The sequence below is a fragment of the Lepidothrix coronata genome, unplaced genomic scaffold, assembly GCF_001604755.1.
Source record: "Lepidothrix coronata isolate B3197 unplaced genomic scaffold, Lepidothrix_coronata-1.0 Scaffold174, whole genome shotgun sequence".
Classification (NCBI taxonomy): domain Eukaryota; kingdom Metazoa; phylum Chordata; class Aves; order Passeriformes; family Pipridae; genus Lepidothrix; species Lepidothrix coronata.
In genome coordinates this window covers 1,558,336-1,571,940 of record NW_016690354.1, presented here as the reverse complement: position 1 = coordinate 1,571,940, position 13,605 = coordinate 1,558,336, and the positions used below count along the sequence as shown (strand labels likewise).

The window sequence follows — 13,605 nt, the reverse complement described above, 5'->3', positions numbered from 1 at the left end:
CCTATAGCAGCCTAGGAGCTGTTTCCATCCACTAGGCCTGCCTTTAGGATTCATATTGAACAGTTTAATATGCTTCCATCTTTATTTTAAGATCTCTCTGGGATTTCAAGAATGTTGCATTCGCACGTATGCAACTAATATTACTGCTTTAAGAACAAATGCCCAGTAGTATTTCCTGCTTAGTTTCTCTCCCAACTAAGACTAATTTGGGTCAGATCAAAATGATGGGAAAAACAGAGGTGCAGAAAGGACTTACACATTGAGAGCTGTGCCAGTTTCTCATTACCAGATCCACCATATCTCCACTTACTGAAGTTTATACATATCTCAGTAGAAATAGGAAAAAATAACCGCTTTGACTTGACGTTCCTCCATCCCTTACTTCAGTTCTTGTTTCAGAAAAAATCTTATTGTACTTCAACACTTGAATGGGTTCAGATGGAAGGTAGGAAAATGCATTAAGAACCATCTCAAATGCTTTAACTGGACACTGGGAAAAACATTAAAAACATGGGGCAGAGAAGTGGAACTAGCTTAGAGAGAGAATCAAATGGAAACCAAGAACTTTAGGGGAAGACCTGGTAACAGGGGAGGGAAGTATTAGAGAGACTAACCTTACATTTATTCCCAGACTTCTAAGTGTTTGGAAAAAAACCAAACACTACAAAGAAAGAGAACTGAGAATTACAAAGGAAAAGAGTGAGTAAGAAGAGAGATGAGATTCAAGAAGATGGGAAGAAACTGAGGTAGTATCTCATACAGAAGGAACAAAGAAAATCTACAGGTGACAGCAAAATCCTACAAAAAATAAAATGAATTAAAAAAAAACCCAACCCCCCAAAAAACTCATTTAGAATTAAGGATTTTTCAATATATAAATTAGTTTATTTTCATTTAGATATAAAAGTTATAAATACAATTAATGTAAAACAGTATCTGATAAAGAGCACTGAATCTGTTCATCTGTCTGTATAATTTGACTGAGAGCCCCTGACAGGATCATTGATGTCAACAAATAGCTAGAAGAGCCACTTCTGACAGGCCTAATTGAGTAAAGGGATGTTACCGTGGCCTTCTGAGGACACAGAAAATCATATTGAATTGGAAATTAGCATTCTACCTTCAGGTCATCCCAAAATAACACAAGGCAGTTTCCTTCACACATTCCCAGTCAGAAAAATAATCAGACAGGTACACAAATGGATGTCATTTTTCTGGACTCGTAGCAGGAATGCAGAACCGTCAGCCAAGACCTCAGAAGAGCACAACTGGAAAGCACTGCCAGGTCTGGTCCCCAGCCTGATGAGCAGGAAGTACACAAAGGCACAAAAGAGATCCATCAGGATTCAAGTTCTCTTCACTGACTGCTTTTCTGATGAGATCATCTCAAGACAATGGCTCACCAGCTAATGCAGAATGGTCATCTGAGAGATACCTGAGATGGACTTCTCAGCATCAATTCATAAGTTACAGTTAAATACAGAGTTTACACATGATTACCATAATTATTTTTTCTGGCAATATCAGAAAACGTCTCCACAAAATTTTGTTAATTTGAAAGAGTGAGTGATATTCACCACTGCAAAGACTCCAGAGACCAAAAGCAATGTGTCTGCTCTTTGCAGCTTAAAACAGAGTTAGTCTGCTGACGAGGACAATACCCAAAGCTGGAGAACAACTAATTCTTGTCTCAATAGAAAGATGGTCTTTTCCAGGACCATTATGAATATGTGTAATGGCCGTGAAACAGGCAAGATAGGATTCCAAGATGGGATTGTTGCAAGATTGTTCTCTGCTTCAGTAGGCAGCAGGTGTGTACACTATGAGGCCTCCATGTCACACTGTGCAGCAATCCACTCTGATGAGTTAAGGCCGTATGAATCAAGAGGTGTTCCATGCTGTGACCTACAGACTCCATATTGTACATCCAGTATTAAAAATGGAACACTCGAAGGACACATTGCAAAGCCTTATGATACAATTCCTTTAAACTTACTGATGCCTTTGAAAATACCTGTAATCTCTTTTTGAGGAAACTCCTTCTTATAGTCAGGTTAAAATTATTTATACAAAATCTACTTTAATATGTCATGACTTGAGATAATCTCATATTAAAAAAATGAAATTGGTCACAAACCTATTCCTAGAAATGTAGCAAATTTTATGAACAACAGAATTCAATCACAACACTGCTTTTCAGGAACAGTACTGTATATTGTTACAGTACTACCTTCTGTCAAATTCAGTCAGATTCTATCATCTATTCAGTCTCATTTTAACAGAAGCAGCAATGAATACAATATCACCATCTGAAAAGGCAGTGTTTGAGATTTGATTGTTCTTTATTTGGTAAAAAGACTGTCAAGGGAGATAGAGAGCAATTAGAATACTGAAAGGGAAATGGATTATCAGCCTTAACAGAGAATCATCTCACAGAGTAAAAGTGTTGTATTAGAGCCAATGTCTTATTCCAGATGTTCCATTTTTTCTGAATTCATCTGATCAGAAACTCATGAGTAGCATCATCTTCCAGGCTTTAAGGAAGTTTCAAGGGATAGGAACACTTAGCCATTATTTTTCTATCCTAGATGCAAGGAGTTCCAATTAGTGGGCTTAGCCCACTGTCATGCAGCATCTGTAAACGAAGATTCTGAAAGCAGAATCAACACCAATGACAAAACCATCACCTATATTTCTTGTTCTTCCACAGTACATACAGAGACTGCTCCCAAGATGGTCTACTGCCAACACTCGCAGTGCTCTGAGGGCTGGAATGTGCTTTCTAATAAGCCTGTAGAAGTCTGTCCTCCATTTCCCTTCCAATATGCTCTTCATTACTACACCTGGAACTCCTACAAGATGCAAGCATGCGAGTGAGTTCCATGTTTCAAGTCTGTTGTCTTATTCACAGACCAATTTACTGTCAAAGCTGGAGAGTCCAATAGCAAAGGCCTGAAGAGCACAGAGGGGATAATTATAGTCCAGAGTGAACACATCTTCTGCTACACGACCAAACTGCATCACAATGTAGTCAGCTGGGGAGAAAAGAAAGATTCAGAGATGAACAACTTCACAGTGAAGTGAAAAGGAAAAAAAAACAAAAATCAAATAAACAAAAAACTCCAAACCAAAAAAAAAACAAAAAAAAAAACAACAAAACCAAAATCCAACCAAACACAAACAACCCAAAAAACCACCTGTCAGAGACTGAAATGGTTAATGATTTATGCATTCTAAGAGACTTTTTGCAGCCTTTTGACCTGCATGATACCTCTGATGAGCAGTCGGGCCCCTCCCTCCCTCCAGTGCTGAAGGTGTGAAGTACTGAGCTGAGCTTGCAGGCTTTTGACTATTGATACATCTGATGAGCAATCAGGTCCCTCCCTCTGCTAATCTTGAAAGGCGGGAACCAGGCGAGACACAAAAACTCAGCACACAGACCTAGGAGATGTTGGAGGCTCGAGGCACGGCCCGTGACACTAACCATGGATATAACTCATAACTTCTTGGAGTATGGGGGCTTCCCTCCTTCACCCCCAGCAGATCAAGGCCGCCACTTCAACTGACAGACATGGAAGCATCACTGGACCCCGTGGGCGGTGACTATAGACATCTGTCCACTCTCAGCTTTTCTTTCTCTTACTCTCCCTTGCTCTTATCCTGCCTTTCTCTCCCCTATGCATGTTCTCCCCCCCCCAAAGGTTATCTCTGTGTCACACTGTTGTACGACAGCACCCAAACTGCTAGCATGCCTGTTGATACAGAATTGTTAAAATAAACCTTGCCAGTATGTTTTCAGACACCGATTATTTAGTGTCGTTTCACTTTAATCCACCCCAAGGGAATTATTGATAAAAACCTGAGTTACCCCCCCTCTCCCCTTTTCCTGGGGCGGGTCGTAACACCACCACAAACCAAAATCCCAACCACAAACAAAAACCCACTCGTCTGGCAGTCCCAAATATATTTGGTTGGTGTTTCCATCCTTTCCCACCGGAGTGGCCTTGAAATCTGTTCTCTAGAGTTAGTGTGCTGTTCTAGAGATTACTTTTCTTCTCAGATCCAAAGCTCAAACCACTCTTTTGCTAGGCTGAAAGTGCTGTATTAATCCTTTTCCTTCTCTTCAGGAAGTTTGCATTTGCACCCTCCTTTGCTGCAGCAATGGAGAGCAGTGTCTGCACCCACCCCAGAAAGAAGGAGGCCTTACATAATTTTCTCAACAGCTTGCAAGTCCCCAGTAATCCTGAGCTAAATTCCTTCACCCAGTTTCCCTTCTCCAGGAAGCGTGTCCTATTCCTCCCAACCCTCATGAAATTAATTGGGTTCTCCCTGTTCAAATAAGTCCCACACACTCTCCATCAGATTCTTACGGTCATTGTCATGGACAATCTGAAAGTTCTTCACTGAGGCCTGAGTGACTCTCCCATGGAAGTTCAAAACATAGGACTGGGTATCATCATTCCAGACTGGAGCCTTGTTGTGCAACTCAATGAGGTTCTCCAAATTTTTGTTTTGCCATTTTGACAGCAGACCCTCGTGTTCCTGTTCAGAAGAAAGAAATACATTTATCAATTTGGAATTGCTCTGCTTTTGAGTATTGCCTCTCGTGTATGCACTGTCACTTGAAGGCCATTCCCTGTTTAATGAAACACAATGACAGCACTTAAACTCAGTCCTACTGAAAATTTCCTGTAAGAACCAGGAAGATACTTTCAGAGATTCCCAGTCCAAGCATTTTTTCCACTCAATAGGCTATCACCGTATTTCCATTCCAAAAAAGTAAAAAGAATGAGAGAGAAGGAAATGTGTGTGTACAGGAAAGGGAGCAATTCACAGGTCACAGATGACTGCCATCCTGCTGACAGGAATCCCTTCTGAGTCTCATAAGCTTTCTCTGATCCTGTTGCATCCATCTTACATTTCTAACATTCTGAACTTTAAAATAAAATAATCTACAACTAACTGCATAGTGCCAGGCCCTGAGGTGATTCAGTACAAAGTCCAAAGGCTGCAGCAGGCTGTAAGGTTAAATCTCATCCTATTGGATCTAACAAGTGATGCACAATATGAAAGAGAGATAAACAAAACAAGGAAAATACAAAAAGGAAGTAAACCAGTCCATTAAATTTGACAAACAATTAATTACAAAGAGGTTCAAGTTGTAGTGAAACATGACGTATAATTTTTAAAGTTCTGCAACAAATAAAATCCAAACTGAAATAATATATACTACGAGAAAAAATCCAAGCTGAAATTACTAACAGGAAAAAATGCTCAGAAAACAACCTGTTGCTTAGGTCTGACTGATAGGGCTAGTATTGTATACAGATTCAATAATGGATTTTTGAGGATAATCTAAATGAAACTTACTGTTCGGTTTAGTTACTTTATATCTTTGAATTTATCTTTATTTACTGTTTAAAGATGCAAAAATGACTGAGTACTGGCACCAACACAGTGCATTTAGGCACAATTTTTCCTCCTTTGAAGTGGGGGCAATATTTCTTAGTGGCAGTGCATTACAGAAAAGGAACTATAAAAACAGAGTCAAACCTCTACACTGAAAGCTTTGCCAACTTTCCAGAACAGCTTTGTGTTTCAGTCTTGTCCACTGTCAGTATGCTTGTCTGATAGCAAAACAGTTGGGAAAATAGGGGAGAAAAATAAAGGCAGGGCGATGGAATCGTTACTGTACTGATGGGGGAGATGACAATACCAATTGAAAGACAATGAATAAATGTTCACAAACAGACACAATTTTTCTGCCCATTTGCAAAATTAAATCTCTTTTCCAGGCTCTCATGAGTCTGAATTTCCATTCTTGAAGATTTTTTATTCTGATATCAAGAAATTCATTCTTCTCCTACTCATATCTACTCACAACATGGCTATAAAACCCATTTTCTAGCCTAAAATATTGGCCATGTCTTAGCACCTGTTCTTTCTGCCTTTTGTTCTTCTATCACATCAAGCATAAAACCCACATTAAGGGAACCAAATGTTTTTTATCATACACCTTAATATATCTTCAGATACAGTTCTGTAAGCTTTTAGCTATAATGTCCAGCACATGTATGAGAAATACCCACTAAATAGCCACGACAAAACTTCATCCTTCTCATCCTTCTTTCTTCTTAAAGAATCCTCCTTTTCTGTGACTCCTACAAAGAAGCTGACAGCATTCTGATCAAAAACATATTTACTCTCTTGCAATTACACCAGCCTACCACGGTATCTACCTGTTACCTATCGGTTGCAATTCATTTCCTGGCCAAGAATGCAAGCTCCTGGGAGAAGCAAGTGTGCCCTGTGTTCATCCAGCTCTCAGCATAACAGGGTCCCACCATGAGGATGGCTTGTAAGTGCCAGAGCAACAACATACAGATAAGTAAATAATATTTAGGCTGACCAAAGGACACCTAAGGATACAAACACTATTCAGAAGGATACAGATTAGGTAAAAGGCAAGAACCAATTAATCAACACATTTAGGCTACATTGTATTTACTCTCCATGAGACTTACTAAACCCCAGGCTACTAACAACCTTGCTCTAAACCCTGATTATTAGTAACACTCACACCTCTACAGGGAAGTTTTAAGCTCTTCCTCCAACCTGAAACATGACCAAACTCCGTAACTCACATTTCGTGGACGGATTGGAATTCGCTTATGATTCATATTCATTCCTGGAATGATCACAGACATTTTTCTGGGACCCTTGAATCCCAAGATGTTGGTTTCCTGAAAGACAAGGAAAGACATTATTTTCAGTAAATGATATACATCTCAAAGAAGTAAAGACAGCAAAACTGAACTTGTGTCCACATTTTTACTAGTTCTTAGAGTTTTGCTGGCTACAACTGTAGTAGCAGTTAAATAACTCCAACTGTGTTTAATCACTGAGAACTGCTTTCTCTCCCATTTAGAGAACACCATTATAAGACATATATGGTATTAACTAATTTAGAGCAATCTGTTATCCCACTGAAACATTTATAACAAAATCAGACAAGTGCAATTTCCAGGCATAAGTTTTTGCATGTGAGGCAATAATGTGCTGAAATCTTGCCATTAACAAGCCGTAAGTATGATAAAAGGCAAATATCTTTGACCTGAGTTTATGTTATTTCTATATTACCAGTTAGTCTAAAATGTTCCTGAACAATAAACAAACATTATTCTTCTGTGCTGTTATTTGTGTTCAAGAGAATGCCTACAATTTTCTCTCAAATCATGCTGTTTTGTAAATGATTAAGAACAGACCCAGAAAGGGAAGTATTCAGCATCTATCCAAACTTCAAGTCAAGCAGATTTTTCCAGAGTACTGCAGGAGACTGCTCCAAGTACAAAAAGCAAAGAAAAAAAGACCTGGTATTCTCAAATCATACACTTAATAATGTCAGTCAAAATCCAATGGTCCATTTAAAGTGTTCAGTAACAATATCAGTGCTAACCTTTAAAATTCCCAAAGACCAAATAAAAAGCCAGAGTCTTTCAGAAGTACCAAACTGATTGATAGAAGTGATACAGCTTCTTCTAACACATTAGTGCATTTTGCAGACACAGACAAAGGTCTCTCGATTGCACCCTCTATTATTTCACTTCAGAAAATCTAAGAGCACATATAAGAATGAGGGTACTGATTTGATTCATATATAAACTTCTTGCAGATAAGTTCAAAATTTTGAAAAGCTGACTTAATATTAACTGCTGTGCTCATTTTAACACCTTGCTGCATTCAACTAGGTAGGGAATTGAAGAATACTGTATACAAAGAAAATATCCAGTAATATTTCCGTAAACAGGACAATACTCCAATTATCACATCAATTCTTTTCCCCCCAAGTGCCACTGAGATCAACAGCAAAAACAAAAAATCAAGATAATGCTCCAGTAGGCTAATGCATCTTTAAATTTCTGCTCCCATACCAGTGAGAAAAGTATAAATCCTTCCACTTGGCAGCCATTATTTTGTAGAGAATCTCAAATTTTACTCAAACTGTAGGACTGGAACATGAAACAATGTAACATGAGAACCCTCACATAATTCTAGAGTGTTCTTGAGTGTCTCCTCACTCTGAAGCCTTGCCTGAGGTGATTCACAAATTGCAAAGACAATATCTCTAGGACAGAGCTAACAAACTATGATTTCCCTAGAACCACATCCTTATCAACAACAAGCTGCTACAGAAGTAATACCAGCTCTCTCCTATCCTCAAATGCCTTTGATTCTTCAAAAAATAATTCTACTTCACAGGATACTCCCAGTTCCTTCTCAGTGTCCACCAGACACCAGCTGGGCAAGGGGCAGTTCATGCTGTGGCTGGCTCCATGTAAATCGTACACTGACTGGCCACACACTGAACAACAGGCCAGGTAAGAAGGTTATCAGGATGTTAGTTTGGGTCTTTCTCCCTCCCAGATTTCTGGCACTGATTTTTTTTTTTTCATTAAACTCTCAAGAACTTATCTTTGAGGCCTCTGCCCTTTGTTGTATCTGGTTGAAATTGGTCACTTGCTTCCAAAGTTAAGTGGGGGAGGCTGACAGAAGCACAATTTTGTAAGCCCCATTTCCTCAGTAACCAGGCACAAAGAAGAAAGGGGCAAAAAGAGAAAGGCAGTACTTACATAACAAATAGCTGCAAGTTCCTGTCTTGTATGAGCCTTTTCCACTAGACTTTGTGCCTTGATTGGGTTAACTCCATGGTCATAGACTGTAAATTTAGTTCCCATGAGGTTTGACCTAATGTCAGGTTATGGAGAAACAGAGAAAGAGGCATCAGTGGAAAGTTTTGTCCTCTTCTGGAGGTATTGGTACAGCACAGCGAAAACATGTATCTCCTGCCATCTGAATCTTCCCATTGCCAGCTCAGTAAGGAGCTTCCATGCAGTGTCCACAGTGAACTAAGCCTGTAACTTATCCTGGAAAAGCATCTAGACAAAATTTCTTCTCTGAATTGCCACAGTGAGTGGTAATGCTGAAGAAGGCTGCCAACCCAAGTGAATACAGATTACATTCAGCAGAACGATGCGAGCTCATTCCCTGTGAATCGATACCAGACTGCCAGCCAAAACCACAACACAAATAAAGTGAAAATCCTATCTTGCCTGTCTATAGTTTTCATCAGTGATCCTCACCTGAGTTTTCCAATGAAACTTTCCCCTTTCCGGGATAAATCAGTTGGGTCAACTGATATGAGGTAATTCGATGTTTTGCTCTTCTTTCTTTTTCTCCCTGCAAGAAGGAATGTCTGGAAATACAAAATTTTGATCAAGACTGGTGCTTTATAAGAATGCACAGGCATTGCTAGGCATTGCTATCCAAACTGTTATCTCTCCATTTGCTATATCCATTCCCCTTTTTGTTCCACGTCAATATTAGTCTCCACAATTTTGATCTCTTCCAAAGTGCACACCTGAAATCCTATTCCTCCAATCAGCTCACTCAGCAGTCTCGATTTAACAGAACTGTCCTTTCTAGTCTTCCCTCCTTTTCTTCTGGAGCAGCTCAGTCTTCTTGCTCGTTTTTAACATTTAACATTTTTATACTTTTTAAATTTCATTTTTCATTGTATTATGGCCTTTAAACCTGCTAATTCCCTCTTAGTGCCCTGGCCAAATATAAGCCATCCTCAACTACATGATGGCTTTCCTCAGCTACTGGTTTCTTACCAGAAGCTCTCCCTTGCACCAAAAATATTATGTGGTAGGAGTATAACAGCCAAGAATGTGTACTGTTTCCAATACCTTTCTGTTGTCATCCCTTTCCAGATGCATGTAGTAAGTAGGGAAGAGGCCCCGGTCCATTCCCTTCTTATCTCTAGTGATTCGACACTTGACACTAATACCACGGGGTGCGGGGCGTAATGCAAAATCCTCCAAGTTCTCTACTTCTCCCAGCTGTGCATCTGCCTGAGGGGAGGGACTACAGGAAGCACCTGTTTCCTGTGGGAAGAAGCATCATATTAGCAAATTAATATCCGACTAGAGACTTTGGTATTCCCCAAGAAAATAAAAGTTTGTTGAAATACAAGTTATCATACCCAGAAGATACTGGGGAAAGGAAGGTTAAACAAGCTACCACCTGTGTTTCTCTGAAGAAAATGGCTGAAGACTTTTACTCTGAGAAAAGACTAACCCTCCAAGGGGAACGGAGAAAAGTACCTGTTAACCAGACATAAGTGAATTTCTAGGAAGGGGAGGACAGGGTGAGATGCTGTAAATATTCTAAGCAAAGAGCCTCTCTGCTTTTAGAACTTCAGACTCTGGGAAATAACGCAGTACGATAAAAGCGGGACTGATGGATGCTGCAGTAAGACAGGCTGGAATTTCTGTGACTGAAATGAGCACTGAGATTATGTTGGTTCAGAACAGTAACAGAAATGGAGCAAGCTGCTGGTGGAACCATATCAGCTAAATGTTGGAAGAGCCTTAGAACAATGTGTACAGTGAGGATGCAAGTTATGGTCACCAAAGGAATTGAAATTCTAATGAAAATCTAGTACAGGTCATTAAAGTAATATTTTCTTTAGGTAGCTGGATCTTGTGAATTGCAGCACCCAAGAGATTCCTCCTTTACTGGGCCTTGGAGATGAAGTTGCAGCTTTATCCCTGTTTCCAGCTACAGCCAGAAGGAAGCCTGAGTCAATAAGCACAGACACATGCACAAAGACTTGAAATTCACTAGTGGCTCCCACCCTCTCCCGCCTCCAGCACCCCCACCCCGTATTTCCAGTGGTTTGCACCCACAGCCCAGTCTCCCAATTATCTGACAGCCTGAACACTTGTACTACTCCCCCACTAGTGTAACACAGCAAATACATAGTCACCTCGTAAATATACTCAAAGAGGTCTTTCCAATAGTACCATGGACTTTCAAGGGTGTCCAGCATTCATGACCAAACCCTATGGCCTTTATCTGGTCTGAGTTAGCTCAGACCCTGGGTCTTCCTCATGCTGGTCTCTTCCAACTCACTGGCTAGTACAGCATATAATTTGTCAACATATGTATGTATATATACCTCACACACACACACAAGAAATAGTTAGAAATGGAATCTTAGAAGATAGTGGGACACACTGTCATAATCAGGCACAAGACTTGGGCAGACAAGCACATTGTCTTGCAGCTGTTTACATGCATCTGATGCCTTTTACACCCTTTAATCCCTGTTTTCCCATGCTTATTACTCCCTGATCCACCTTGACACCTCTCTTTTCCCTCTTAAGTTCCTTTCCCTAAACACTCCATAAAAAGTTTGTCCAATCCTACCACTCTGTTCAATCCCAAAATTCTGTTCCCCCTTGCATCCAACAATAAATGCTACAATCCTTCAGGAAATGATCCCTTTTAAGTTTGCATTGCATTTCAGAGCTTGTCTGAGTCATTTTGGTGGATTTTGCACCAGAGACAATGGCCTAATCTGTCTCCTTTGAGGGTCATAGTGCTGATTCACTGTGTTCCCATCTTCACTGATTAGAGCAGAATTTGGGATTCTCCACCCATTATTGTTCCTTTGATCACTGCTAGGTCTTTGTGTTTAACTCAATAGCCCTTCAGTCAGATAGCCTAACAATCATTACCTTCCTCTGCTTTCAGGGATTAATATGCTGGTTGCCATAGCTGCGACTACTGTATTTTAACCCACTGATCAAGGGGTTAGTACTAAAACCAAGCATGTGCCCAGCACTTATTAGAAATGGATTTCAAGACACTTACTGCAAAAGATTTCTCACTGGATGCAGAACTAGGCCTCTCAGATTCAGGGTGTGGTGAATGAGATGCTGGTTTTTTACTAGCTTCTTCCTCTTCTGTGTCCTCCTCATCAAAATTCAGACTGTCTGAAATTCCTGTCAAAATACAAGATCAAGCATGAAATCTCTGAAAGAAGGTTCGTGGCAGCACTAATTCATATATGACTCTTGTATAGCTATTCACTCTTTTAATTAATTTCTGTTGTTTCAACTGTTGATTTTCTTCATGTGCTATATTGCTTCCTGAGCCTTGTAATTCAAATCCATAGTGACATTTTGCAGCTGTCACTGTGCAGATGATTGAGCAGCTGTCAGGCCTTTAACAATACATATTTCACATGATATTACATGATGTAACATATTGCTTTAGTACATGTTGTCATTGAATTGATTTTGCCTACTTTCATGCAAAGAAATCCTTCATGTCTTAAGAACAATAAAAAAAAAGGAAATCCAGATCAATATGCTGACACCTATCCTGTAAATTAGACTCTGTACAGTTTACATCCTTTATCATTTCCCCTTAGTCTTATACACACTGAAATGGAGTATATTAATTTTTCAGTAACAGCCCCTCCTGTTCTTACATCAGTACCAATATAACTCAGGTCTCATGAACAATATTAACAAATTGATTTTTAAAATAGAAGCACAAACTAAGTAGTTCCAGGACTTATTAATTAAATCTTAACCTAAGCACAGTTACATAGAGTTGACTGTAGGTATATAACTAAAATAACTCTGGATTTATTACAGCATTTATAAAGAGCTTCTGTACATATCACTGGTGTTTCCTTCCACTTGGAACTGCACCATTTTGTTCTTTTATTCCATTATTTAATTTGGCTGTAGAATGGAAAAGCACATAAAGCATTACAGAAAATGAACACATTCAGTCTGCTAAGCTGACTTATTTTCTGAGAGACAGTGTTATAACAGTGCTCCAACATGGCACTGCATAGAAGGAGCACTGCTGGAAGTCTCAGATAAAACAGAAAAATCTAGTCTTAACAACCTGTCAGTAAACTTCCCAAAGGACGTTTGGGAAGAGGAAAGGCGTTAACCCTAGTACTCCAGCCAATTTCAAAATTCACTGTTTATATTCTACCTCCACTAGTTTTCCTTGAAGTTACTGGATATTCTCTTCTGCTTCCTTTCCTAACTCTTGTGAAATGTTGCTATCCATAGGTAAGCAGCTGTGGCATCTGACAACTGGATGGGAGTACTATATACAGTAGTATCTCAATACATAAAGTGTATTGAAAGCATTCTGGGAGACAAGCTCTGCAAAACAAAAACAAGCTGGGTATTATATTAAATGCTAGCCAATATTTTGCTGCAAAGTGGTTAGGCTGCATACAACAAAAAAAGGCTTCCTGTAGTACTGGCAGCAACTTAAGATACTTGGCAGACAGAGCTTGACACTCCACTAGGAAACTACTTAATGGGATATAACTATGTTATAGGTTATAAATCTGAGAGGTGAATTTTTCTTTCCCTGCTTCACTGTAAGAAAAACGGAGTTTGGAAGGGGAAGGGGGAAGGGGAGGTTATTAGCTTTACAAAAGAGATAGCCAGCAGAGTTGCATTCCTAGCTAATGGCCCATTCAAAGGTTGGAGTTTGAGATTTTGGGGGTAGTGGCTGCTCTTAGGGAGGAGAGGTCAGATGGCTAAGTTCTCTCGGCGGGACAGACAGAGGCTGCGTCCGGGCATTTCTGGAGGAAAAGCCTGGGAGCCAGTCTTTCTGGTTCTTTCGTCCTGGTGAGGCCTGACCACCGGCCTTGCACCGCCACTGCCTCGTGACTCCAGCCGGGATCTACTGGGTTTTCCATCGGAGAGGTGTGTGCTT

At 39.9% G+C, this 13,605-nt stretch overlaps 1 protein-coding gene across 2 annotated transcripts in view; it reads right to left on the bottom strand.

The window, feature by feature from the left end:
• Positions 1-879: 879 nt before the first annotated feature.
• The window catches only part of TULP3 (tubby like protein 3), a 35,934-nt gene continuing 23,208 nt past the window's right edge, over positions 880-13,605 (bottom strand). For both annotated transcript variants that reach the window (XM_017830150.1, XM_017830151.1), the window contains 7 exons: positions 11,722-11,852; positions 9,750-9,947; positions 9,141-9,253; positions 8,631-8,745; positions 6,645-6,743; positions 4,371-4,542; positions 880-3,035 (listed from right to left, as the gene is read on the bottom strand). In XM_017830150.1, the coding sequence (XP_017685639.1) occupies positions 2,902-3,035; positions 4,371-4,542; positions 6,645-6,743; positions 8,631-8,745; positions 9,141-9,253; positions 9,750-9,947; positions 11,722-11,852 (962 nt within the window). In that variant the 3' untranslated portion in view covers positions 880-2,901. The remainder of the gene's footprint in view (positions 3,036-4,370; positions 4,543-6,644; positions 6,744-8,630; positions 8,746-9,140; positions 9,254-9,749; positions 9,948-11,721; positions 11,853-13,605) is intronic.